The 12,911-nt window shown below is 32.0% G+C and overlaps 1 protein-coding gene and 1 pseudogene across 1 annotated transcript; both read left to right on the forward strand.

Annotated features, from left to right (window-relative positions):
- Nucleotides 1–507: 507 nt before the first annotated feature.
- Nucleotides 508–2,426, forward strand: LOC137819440 (zinc finger BED domain-containing protein RICESLEEPER 2-like; annotated as a pseudogene).
- A 6,177-nt stretch (nt 2,427–8,603) lies between these two features.
- On the forward strand, nt 8,604–9,035 carry LOC150024238 (uncharacterized). Its single transcript, XM_090296070.1, has one exon. It carries the CDS (start codon nt 8,604–8,606, stop codon nt 9,033–9,035), a length of 432 nt encoding a protein of 143 aa, XP_090152196.1.
- Nucleotides 9,036–12,911: the final 3,876 nt, after the last annotated feature.

Genomic DNA, 12,911 nt, shown 5'->3' on the forward strand with positions numbered 1-12,911 from the left:
CGATCACTCAGGCCGCCTCTGATCGCTCGCTCGCTTGCGACTCTACTTCCACACCGCTGCCGGACCGCACCATTGTTGCAGCTGTTGCCGCCACTCCTTCTCCACCACACAAGGCAAGTTTTTTTCTACAAATTAATTGGAGATTTGTGTGTATGTGGTTTGAAATTTTGATATAAATTGGGGATTTATGTTTATTTGATTTGAAATTTTGATATAAATTGGGGATTTGTGTTTATTTGTTTTGAATTTTTTTTATGTAAATTAGGGATTTGTGTTTATTTTATTTGAAATTTTGATATAAATTGGGTATTTGGGTTTATTTGATTTGAAATTTTGATATAAATTGGGGATTTGTGTTTATTTGTTTTGAATTTTTTTTTATGTAAATTAGGGATTTGTGTTTATTTGATTTGAAATTTTGATATAAATTGGGTATTTGGGTTTATTTGCATATAAATTAGGGATTCTATATTTTCCAACAGGATCTCAATTTGCAAATTGATTGTAATGGATGAAGAATGTAACATGCCTCTTTGTGAGTTTGAATTGGAGGAAGATGATAATACTGAGAAACAATCTGAAACTGTTGAACCTGAAAAAAAGAAAAGGGATAAGACTAGCACATCTGATTATTGGAGGTATTTTACTAGGATTAAGGAGGGAAAGGATGGAAAAGAAAGGGCAAAGTGCAATAGTTGCAACAAAATATATATAACTTGTGGAAGAAAATATGGGACTTCTCATTTAAATCGTCATATTATGAAATGTGTTAGAAGAAAATCTGAAGATGTGGGTCAAATGATTTTGGATATGTAGGGAAAGTTGAAGGGGAAAAAAAATCAAGTTGTACATCGGGAATTGTTGTCTAGTCTAGTTATTAGCCACAATTTGCCTTACAAATTTGTTGTGTATCCCGAACTTAGGACTTGGATAAACTACTTGTGTCCTGATTCAATTATGATTTCTAGAAACACTATTAAGGCTGATATTGGGAGAATGTATATGAAAGAAAAAATAATGCTTAAGGAATTGATTGCTTCCATTCCTAGTAGGATATGCTTAACTTCTGATTTATGGACATCTATTAATACTGAGGGTTTCATATCATTGACTACACATTTTGTTGACCTGATTTGGAAGTCAAATACCAAGCTACTAAACTTTTGTCATATGCCTCCCCCTCACACAGGTTTTGAGTTGTCTAAGAAAATTAATGAATTTTTACAAGATTGGGGACTAGAGAAAAATGTGTTTTCTATGACTTTGGATAATGCTTCTGCTAATGATGTTCTCCAAAATACTTTAAAAAGGCAACTTATTTTGCAAAATGGTTTGATATGTGGTGGTGAATTCTTTCATGTTCGTTGTTGTGCACATATATTGAATTTAATTATTCAAGAAGGATTAAAGGTGCTTGGTGATGCTTTGGACCAAATTAGAAATAGCATCAAGTATGTGAGGGGTTCGGAAAGTAGAATGGTGAAATTTAAATAATACCTTAAAATGTTTAGTGATATTGATGTATCATCTGGGTTGTGTCTTGATGTCCCTACAAGATGGAACTCCACTTATTTGATGATTAATAGTGCTCTTAAATATCAACGTGTTTTTGGAAGCTTGCATTTGGTTGATGAATCTTATAAATATTGCCCTACAGAGGAAGAGTGGGAGAGAGCTGGAAAAATTTGCAAGTTCTTGTTACCCTTTTATGAAATCACTAACTTGATTTCTGCTACAAGTTATCCTACTTTCAACTTGTATTTTTTACAAGTTTGGAAAATTCAGTGTTTATTGATGGAAAATGTGAAGGATGAAGATGTACTAATTAAGAACATGGCTAAATTGATGATAGTAAAGTTTGAGAAATATTGGGATGAATATAGCGTTGTACTTGCATTTGGTGCAATTTTAGACCCAAGGATGAAGTTAGAAACATTGGGATTTTGCTTTGAAAAAATTGATTCAGTTACTTGGGAACTAAAATTGGAAAAGATCAAGCAAAAATTATACAAACTTTTTGCTGAATATTCTACCAAAGGTTTCACAACATCATAAAGTGTTTAAAAGCAAAAGCAAGGACAATCTTCATTTTCATCATCTATGTCTAAACCAAATCTTTTTTATGTAAGTTATTTACTTTAATAATACTTATTAATGCACTTTAATTCATTTTTAATTTTTTTTACAGCAATCCATTATACTAACTTATTACATCATTATAGGAATTAAAAATGCACAAGCTTCAAGTAGCTAATAAAGCTGGAAGGTCACAACTTGACACTTGTTTGGATGAACCAACTTTGGATTTGGACTATTTAGAGCAGATGGATGTGTTAGATTGGTGGAAAAATAATAGTCAACGTTTTTCTGATCTTGCTTTAATGGCTAGAGATTTGTTGAGCATCCCTATAACCACAGTTGCATGAGAATCTGCATTTAGCATTGGTTCTCCAATTCTTAACAAGTATAGTAATCGACTTTTTCCTGAAAACATGGAAGCAATGATTTGTACTTCTAGTTGGAAGCATGAATTTTCTGAAGGTAATTTGATTATTTTAATTTATCTTATTTTTATTGTATTATTTTTTATGAAAAAATAATTAATTAATTGTCATTGTTTTAATGTATGCAGATGACGGAGAAGATTATAATTTTGAAAAAATGGATGATCTTCTAAGGCGGCATTCAATGTTATTGAAATGGAAGAATGTCAATAATGTTTATGTTTATTGTTTTTGAATTAATGTTTATGTTTAATGTTTTGGAATTAGGTATTTTTAATGTTTTGGAAGTGGAAGAATAGTGATATTTGATATTTATCTTAATGTTTAATGTTTTGACGTTTGACTATGTTTGAAAAGGAAGAAAAAAAAATTAGGTTTGATAGTAACAAATATATAGGTTTGATTTGACAATTTTTTAAGAACAAATTGTAAAAAAAGAAAATATTTAATTTTTTTAAAAAAAGAACTCTCCATTTATAATCCAATCAAGGTCTAATATAACTAAACTATCACACACATACAACTTTATGTTGGTTTCATTTTTATTTTATGATCAATTTCTAGTTGTCTAAAGTCATGTTGTTTCCATATATGTCATCAAATCAAGTAGTCCTTTGTTTGATTTTTTGTTTCTTGTTTTAACAATGAATATCCATGTGGTTTGAGTCATTTTGTGCCTTTTATGTGCTTTTCTTTTTATATTTTTGAGTCTCTTATCTTGTTATTATTTCATTAACAAGTTCATTAGAGTTAGGTTTCTATTATGTCTTGAGTTTCAATGCCTTTTTTTCAAAACCCTTTGGTTTCTTCTTTTCTAGTTTTTGGGAAATTTTGTCTCTGTTGTAAGAATTTATTGTGGGTTTTTATTTTGGTAAAAAAAAACTGAAAAAATTCACAGAACTCTATTGAGATGTTGTTGGTATCCAATTAAAACAAAACGTCCAAAAAAAATAGAAAAAAGGTTGTAAACAGTAAAAGTCAGGACCTTTTTAGCCTAGAAAAAACAGTTTCAATGTGGAGTTGCTCTCAGTATAAAATTTACTGCATCTTATTCCTTGGGTTTTTTTATCTGAAATTTTTACCACACCTTACTTGATGTGTTTTAGAGTTGGGATAAAGGTTTGGAATAATCTTTGCCAGTACTGAAAAACAGTTTCAATCTCTTAATACTGGTGCTGCAGTGTTTGATTTATTTATATCAGAATACACATCCGTTTGACCTAAAGTTTGTTTCTTTTGATCAAATATTGTGTTGAGATCCTCACATAAAAATTTCATACACAAAATGTTTCTGGATGAATTTTTACAAATTTTTGAAAGTTTCACTATCGGATTTATTCTAGAATTTATGTTTGGAAATCTATTATAGTTCCATTCTTAGGTTTCCTATTTGAGGGCTCACTATTTTTGTTAGCTTTAATTGTTGATTTGTGTCTTAAAATAATCTTTGCAGTTTTCAAATTATATCCATTTGAGTTTAGCAATTTTAATTGAGTTTTTCTTGATTTTTTACTTGTTGGCCTCATAAGGTGAAATTCATATTGAGTGGAAGTTTGTTTTGAAGTTGTGAAGCTAATTTCTACTTGATGATTCATAGCCAAAGGCTAAAAACAATGATTATTTGAAGAGGGCAGCAATTGAAGACAAGAATCAAGTTCATATAAAGAGAAGGAAGATTTGACAACTTGAAGAAAAGAAAATCATTACAAAAATATTGTATTAATAGTAGCATTGTATCACGGAACCTTTGTGTTCAAGTTTTTTTTCCTTGCTTATTTTTGCTTATATTAGTGTTGAACCAAGTGGTGTTCAAGCTTTGAAGAATCCAAACCTTTTGAAGGATGTTGAAGTCTTGGCTGTGCTTGGTGTTGCTGTGCTGGTTTAGTATAGTTCTGGGGTAGTTTGAGTTTTGTAATCCACCCCTTGATCGAATCTAAAGCATAAAGCATCTCAATCTTTCTGAAGATAAAATGTTTTCAAACTAAGTTAAAATAATCGATTGTTTTGTCGAAACAACCGATTGTTTATACTTAGGTGTTTTGAGAAAAAGATTGAAAACTATTTTTCAAATGGTTGAACTGTTAAGAACCAAAACAACCGATGGATTCGAGGAAACAACCGATTGTTTGTTTTGGGACCATAACAGAAAAACTGTTTTATCTTTAACTGAGCTTTAAATGATTTAACTTCTTACGCTCCAGTCATTAAATGCTTTGACCAATCTTTTAATGCAATTTAAGAGTTTGTTAAGATTTGATAACAAACTACATCTTTTGAATAAATTCAGAAAAACATATTTGAGAAAAAAAATCTTTGACAACTTTTTGCTAAGAGTTTTTGATTTTTTCAAGGAGCTGAGATTGCTGAAAGTTTGTGATTGATCAAAGTTTGTGGAATAGGATTCTGCTTGTATTGATTTCAGATTATCTTCTGTAACAAGTGTAATCCTTGTACTCTGAAAAACAAGTTTTGTTTCTGTGTTTGCTGAGATTGGCTGTGTGTTCTTGAGGGGATCAAGATCAACAATCTTGGTGTTGGTGTGTTGGCCAAGGAGAGTGTGTTTCTTAAGGTGTTCAAGGTCATTCTCTTGGTTGTTGTGTAAGTGATCATTTGTGATTGCTTAGTGGATTTCCTCAGGGCTTCTGAGAAGACTGGATGTAGCTCTGGTGTTGGAGTGAACCAGTATAAACATCTGTGTGCAATCTCTCTATTCCTAACTCTTTAAATTCAGTTTTGATATTTGCTAACTGGTATAAACAACTGATTGTTTTTACTAGTATTGTGCCTTTTGCTTTATGTTCTGAAAAACTCATTTCTTAATCAAGGTTTTCTTGAAGTATTTTCATTCAAGGCTTAAAAGTTTATAAAAACCCTCTTTAAACAATTCACCCCCCCTCTAGTTTAAAGCCATATATTCTAACAATTAGTTGGTGGGAAAAATGCTTTCAAAGCAATCCCATTAAAAACATTGTAATAGCTAAATTCGTTCATTAGTCGTGAAAGTGTGTTAAGGGGCTCTAATTGTCACTTGTACTTTCACATAGGACACATCAAGTTTACTTTTCCGTATTTCCTTCTTTATTTTCTTTGCCTTTAATTTCTACGTCTCCATGATACCTAGGTGATTGTTCTCCGTTTGTAGTTGATCTTCCTTTGATCACTATGCCACCTTGCATACATCACATTTAGGGAAAATTTGTTTTGAAGTTTCTTTTAAGGAAAAAATTTGTTAAGACTATCCGAGCGGTAAGCTTTGGCTAAGGGAATACTCGGTATTTAAGCAGTCCTAGTGACTCACCTCTCTTTCCTGGGAGTGAACTTGGAGACAGTTTGACTTGTTGACCTTGATTGAAGCTTCACCAACTCTAAAACCTATTTGTGAAAATATTTTATCACTCATTTGAAATAATATTTTATGAAAATCATTTTTTTTTAATTTCAAAATGAGTGATCATTTACATGGATCAAGTGTACAAGGAAGTAATAGCGAACAAGAAGATGCCTATGGGTGGAGAGAGGATAATAGAATTTTGAGAGAAGATAAAGATAGAAAATGGGATGAGATAAAAGAAATGTTTGGCAAAATGGTTCTCAACCAAAATAAGGACAAAAGGTTTGAAGAAGAAAGACATATTCATAGAAGAAAGATTTATAACTCCCATTATCAATGGAAGGAAGGGGTATGTTTTGAGCCTAGAAGTTTATATTATTCTACCGAGCTTGAAGTATACATTCTCTACTTTGATAGAAACAAAAATGTTGAAGATTATTTAGAATGGGAGACAAAGCTTGATCAAACTTTTAAGAAATACAAAGTGGATGAATATACTGGATTTTTCTTGGCTATCCTATGTTTTCAAGAATATGCTGGGTCTTGGTGGCAACAAAGGCAAATTGATGATAGAATTGGTACAACATCAAAAGTAGAGTATTGGAGTGATTTAAAGGCGTGTATGAGAAGAAAATTTGTTCTGCCTTCATATGATAGAACAAGAAAGGTTAGAGAAGAAATGAAAGAGCTTGTTAGAATAGAAAAATAATTTGTAGACGGAGAAAAAGACTACGCTAGAAGAGAAAAAGAGTTTAAAGAAAGCTTACAAACTCTTGTCAGAAAGAAAGAAGAGAAAGAAAAAAGAGAAAGAAAAAAGAGAAAGAAAAAAGAGAAAGAGAAGAGAACGAAAGGAAAGATAAAGAAGATAAAGAAAAGAGAGAAAAAGTGATGATAGAAAAAGAAAGAATAGAAAAGTCTTTGTCTGGAGTTGAACATATACTAGAGTGCAAATAGAAAGCATGGAGTGGCAAGGAAGGCATGAAGGTCCACATGTCATCTCCTTAATGGAGAGGATTCCCACAAATGCAAAAGGACATTTGTCTTCATGGGAATAGAGAGGATTCTCTCCAATTAGAGGAGGACACTTGTCAACCTCTAATTTAAGAGGATTTGCTCCAATTAGAGAGAGACACTTGTCCTTCTATGAGTGGATAGTTTTTAGGTTTAAAGCTTGCACCTTGGTTGCCCATAGCACTATAAATACAAGTGCTAACCCTCTTGAAAATCAAATTTGAATTGATAATGAAATGTTGCCCAAGTTGGTAGCTCATTTGTCTTGAAATTCTCAATCTCAAGTTTGCACTTCTATTAGTGTTTTGCTTGAATCGTCTCAGAAGTTGGCCACACATCTTCTAAGCTTCTACTTCCCCTCTTCATTTCATCTTATCCACACTTCTATTCAGCCATTAATGTCATTTTCAAGTCCATTCATCCGCAACATACAAAACTACACGAAAAAAGAAGCCAAAACAAGTTAGTTTTGCATTAGTTATTATCAATACCTATCAACAATATATTTAATACGTAATTAACATGCAACAAGTAACAAGTTCACACGTGCCACGCAACAAACGCGCACAACATCTATAATCGCACACACACAATGGGCCTAACCCCTTTCGTAGGGCAGCCACATTATGTTCATTTTAATGGGCCCCACCAATTGGACCAAAGACATAATCCTCACCCGGGCCCAATAGCCGAGTTGACCACTTGCCGGCCCACACCGAGGACCGAACTATTCTCAGAGGATTATCGAGAACCGAACTCCAACCCAGTATAGTCAATACTGTGGTTATTGGTTTCGTTTCTTATAGTTTTAATTCTATTCTTAAGCAAGTTGAGTAGTGGAGTAGAAATTTTATTTGGACTGGTGATATTATGAAGAAAGGCATAACTATAGTTGATTGGGCTAAGATCTGTTCTCCTTTTGAGAATGGAGAATTGAAGATTAATAACCTCCAACACGAAAATAATGTTTACCTTCTTAAGCTTATTTGGAATTTTACTTATAGTAATAAGCTTTGGTCTTTTCTCTTAAAAGCCAGAGTTCTTAAATCTAAGTACCAACTTAGATTGGCTTATAGATCCTCTTCTATTTGGCCTAGGATTAAACAACTTTATGATACTATTCTTGAACATACCTCTTGGACTGTTGGTACAAGTAGTGTTATGGAATGATAAATGGTGTTCTTCTACTTGTTTATCAAACATTGTAGGGGTACCTGGTGGTTCTAGAATCCTGATGACTACAATTTCCCAATTCTGGAATGGTCGTGATTGGATTATTTCCTTGCCTTTACAATAGGTGAATCATTGTTTTGAACATATCATGATTAGGCAGGAACAAGATACTCCTAATTGGATTCTAGAAGACTCTGCTCATTTCACCTCAAACTGCTAGGAAATTTTTCGTGGATCCAGGAGTTCCTTGTGGTTAGGGTAAACTCATTTTGCCTCCATATATTCCTTCTTCCAAAAATTTAGCACTTTGGAATGTTTTTCATGGGTGGCTTCCTACAGATCAACACATTCAGCACAAAGGTTTGCATATATGTTCTATGTGTATGCTTTGTGAAAGGTGGGAAGAATCTATTCAACATTTATTTTTTGAATGTCCTAATGCATTGCATATTTGGAGTTGAGTTTGGAAAATATTTCTTAATTCTGATTTCTCTAATGTGGGTGACCTCCTTTGTTTTATTAAGATTGATGATAGTCCTTTGGTTAATTTGATTAAACTTGTTGTGATAGCCTTTTCTATTTGGATGATATGGCGTGTGAGAAATCATGCTAGATTTCAGGTTAAGATTGATTTATTCAGGGCCATTTACACCATTAAAGATTTCACTTGCCAACTGGGTAATTTGTCTAAAAGCCCGATGAGGAATAATATGTTTGATTTCAATGTGCTTAAGTTCTTTGATATTAATACTCGTAGTGGCAAAATTCTTCATCCTCTACCTGTTAGATGGAAAATTCCTTTACCTGGTTGGGTTAAAATTAACATTGATGGTGCTGCTAGGGATTCTCCTGGTCTTGCTGCTTGTGGTGGTATTTTTTGTGGGAGTATGGGAGAGTTTATTGGTGGTTTCTCTACTTTCCTTGATATTAATACTACTTTGGTTGCTGAGTTTTATGGAGTTATATATGCCATTGAAGAAACTCAAAAGATGAGTCTTAATAGTTTATGGCTTTAATGAGATTTTTCCTTGATTTGTGATGCATTTACTACTAGGATTAATGTGCCTTAGATTCTTCGTAATAGGTGGAACACTTGTCTTAATTATTGTGGGAAAATCAGGTTTAGGATTTCTTACATTTTTCGTGAAGGGAATGCATGTGTTGACAAGCTTGCTAACTTAGGGTTTTTTCATAGAGAACAATTTCATTAGTATAATAGGCTTCCATATAATCTTTTCTTAGAATTCTTTATTAATAGGTATAGATTACCTATCGTTTTTGTTAGATTTTTTATATATGGATTTTGGTCTAGTCTCCCCATGTTTTTTTGTATTTCCTTTCTTTCTTTCTTTTTCTTTTTTTAATAGTACTTTTTTCAAGTGGTGACAGATGGTTGTTGTTACTTGAGGTGTCAACCTAACCGAGATATCAAGTTTTACAGTGATGCCTAACATGAGAGTTTTTATATAAAAAAAGTAAATCTTTTGTATCTTCTTTCTTGTTATATTTAATGAAATTGTTGATGTTGTTTTTTGTTATATTTACTCAAAACGATTCAAATGCTATTCATATTTGATTTGGAAGGAACTGATATTTAATGAGGTAGTGATTAATGAAAGAGATTCTACTTTTGGATTTGTCCACGAAGGTATTAACATCCTACAATGTTGAACATCTTGAAACAATACTTTTCATTAAATATGTGAAAGGAATGTAATGTTTTAGAAGGTTTATTTTTTCCTCAAAATAAAAATAAAAAACATGTAAAAATGAAGAAAATACTTTTGGAACTTTTTACTTGGATCCAAAAAGAATTAACCTTGGTCCTATGTATTTTTATTCATAATAAAAAAAATTAGAATTTACCTAATTCTAAAGGTAAAAAAAATATGTTGGTTAATGTTGATATTTTTTAAGTTTTATACTTTTTACTATTTGAAACTTTTTATAGTTCACGCTAATTAAAGTAAAATATAAATTAAATGAATATGTTTAATACTCTTTACGAATCAAACAGTAAGCAAATGTAGTATAAACTATACAACAGTATTCTTGCTTATTTACCTTAATTTTATTTAAAAGAAGACATATTTCTAAGATTCATGAAATATATTCCAGAAAATATTTCTAAGCTTTCAGAATAACTTATTCCAAAATTTATGAAATATATTCCAGAAAATATTTTTTAAAAATAATTTCTAAAATAAATTTTCCAAAACATATATAATATATTCTAGAATCTTCTGAAATATATTCCTGAAAGAGCTTTTTGGAATGAGAGTGAATTAAATGTGACATTTTGATCATTTCACCTATTTGATTGGGGTGCAAGAAGCACCCAAATTTTTAACACCCTTTCAGCACATGCCATTCCATCTCCAAGGTTTTTGATTTGAAAACAATTCATTTAATGCTTAAATGAACATTTTGATTTACATACATAATTATATTCATGGGAAATTTTACTATGGGTAATGTGTACGTAGATATTATCTACGGATAAGAACTAGTGGGAAATTTCCACAAATACTGGTAGCGGGAATTTATTTAGGGACTAGACTTGGTGGGAAATGCCTACGCCTACGGAAAAAAAATCCTTGAGTAAAGTATGTGTTGATACTACCCACGGGAGCTAATGGCAAATTTCCCATAAATGCTGGTAGTAAAAATTTATCCTTGGTGGGTAATACCTACAAACAAAAGTTCACAGGTAATATCCACGGAAAGAAGGTCGTGAATAATACCCACTATTTTAGTTATTTACGGACTCATCATCCGTAAGTAAATTTCTTACATCCATATAATCTTTTTCTGGATAATACTCATTTACCGATGGATTTTTGTTGGTACCTAAGGATTCTGGATCAGGGTAAATTTGATCGTTTTGTAGTGCAAGAAAATCACTCTTGAACCCTACAAGAGTGTTCTACACAACAAGTAACCCGCAATTACCCTATTGCAATTAAAAATCTCATCCAATAATAGTTTAACACTCAGAAAACAAAGAGACAATAAACAATCACACTTGAATTACTTCAAAGGTTTAGGATATCTCCGTGTAATCCGAAAAACTCCAAACAATTGCTCCAAGAAAATAGTTTTTAACTCAAGAAAAATAACTCTCAAAAAGTTGAAGTATTTTCTCACATGTCTAATTTCAAAAGTTCTCTTTAAAACATTAAAAGGGAAATTTATATGAAATTTGTTCTGTTAGTTTTAATGGACTAAAACTTTATTTGAATTTTAATTTGTTGATTTCAATTAAAATACTTTCTAGAACCATCTGAGATCTTAAATAATTTAAATAAAGTAAATCTTCTGTTTATCCGGCTCCTTATATTATAGTAGACTTGTGCTGCTTATATTATAGTAGACTTGTGAAACTCTGTTTGTCACATACAAAACTCTTAGTTTTTGCTGGTGAGGATGTTTTAATAATATTAAGCACAGAGAAATGTTCTTTGCTGCAAAGACTATTCCAAAGAAAGGACAGTCAAATTTGGCCTAAAATCTGCCATATCCATGGTATAAACATTGACGGTAGATGGATTTAATGAGCAGGTAATTCTCCTTCTTTCACTTTCTTCATCAACATCTAACCATGGAAAACTATTTTGTCAAAGATATCTTTCATTTCTTGTCTTTCTCCTTTCAGATTTAACTTATTGCATTCAACTAGCCTTCAATTAGTTAACTGTTCAGTTTGATACTTGACTGGAATTGCAAGTGTAAAGGAAACCTAACTTTTTGTATAAGCATTCATGTCAATTTAATTTAAATGTACTTACTGCATAAGTAAGTGCATAAGTAAGTACTGGTCTTTTTCTTATTCTTTACAGTTTGTCTGTGTGGTATGTGCCAAGATTATGCTTTGTATTGTGGTGAATATGGGAGACAGATCATTTCCACAAAGATTATGCTTTGTATTGCTTTGAATATGATCTCAACAGCTTGAATTTTACTTGGAAGCCTTTTCATAATGCTAGGCATTTCAAATGCTCTGCTTTGACATATCTGAAGTTTTGTTTTTCCCATTATTCTTGTGTTGTAGGAAATTGTTATATACTGCACTCTAGCAGGTCCTCACTTTTGTGTTTGATGGACTGATGGATTTGGGTTGAACGCATCTGAAAGCTAAATCTCAGCATGCGGAGGTTGAATTTCTCATACTGCTTATTATGCATTTGAAATGCTGAAAAGGAACTGTACATGTTGAAAGGAGTGAATCCCATCTTATAACTACTGATATGCACTAACACCAATGCACTGAATGAGAAAGAAATGAAATCTTCCATTCAAAAGCTTTTGATACAAAAGATATGAGTAGAGGTTGTGGTTTCATCAGTAGTAAATGGTTCCACTATTTCCTCAGAGATCAAACTTCCATAAGAGAAGCTTCAGCACCTATGGACTGAGTTCTGGCAAGTAAATTCTATCTTTACAATTTTAATGCCAATTCAAATCACATATTTACGGAAGTCAAATAAATTTCAGGGAGAAACTTCACTACAATAGTTCAAGCTCAGTATAATCATGTCATAATATTCTTTTATTTCTTTTCTTTTCTTTATCAGGATGCAAACTTGTAACCAGCTATACATTTCAACGTTACCATTTTTTGATAGCAAAATAGAAAGCATCAAGTGATGTGCTGATTTATGATTTGCCAAAATCCATAATTTGCCACACTTTTTCTCCAACAGTGTCATCAATTAGTATATATTTTGTTTGTATGTGCAGCATGTAGACTAAATCTCATATATATGGAATGTATCCATCCTACTTCATTTGAGAAATACGTGAACTGCTCTGGTGCTTTAACCCATTCTTTTCGTAGTTAAATTCAATCTAGCTCCTGCAATAAAGCAGGTCAATTCTGCATATTTTCACAA

Source organism: Phaseolus vulgaris, chromosome 10 (assembly GCF_051622355.1).
Source record: "Phaseolus vulgaris cultivar YP4 chromosome 10, ASM5162235v1, whole genome shotgun sequence".
Classification (NCBI taxonomy): Eukaryota; Viridiplantae; Streptophyta; class Magnoliopsida; order Fabales; family Fabaceae; genus Phaseolus; species Phaseolus vulgaris.

Excerpts from the sequence above, each read along its gene's own strand:
- LOC150024238 (XM_090296070.1), top strand. The coding sequence starts at position 8,604 with ATGATATGGCGTGTGAGAAATCATGCTAGATTTCAGGTTAAGATTGAT.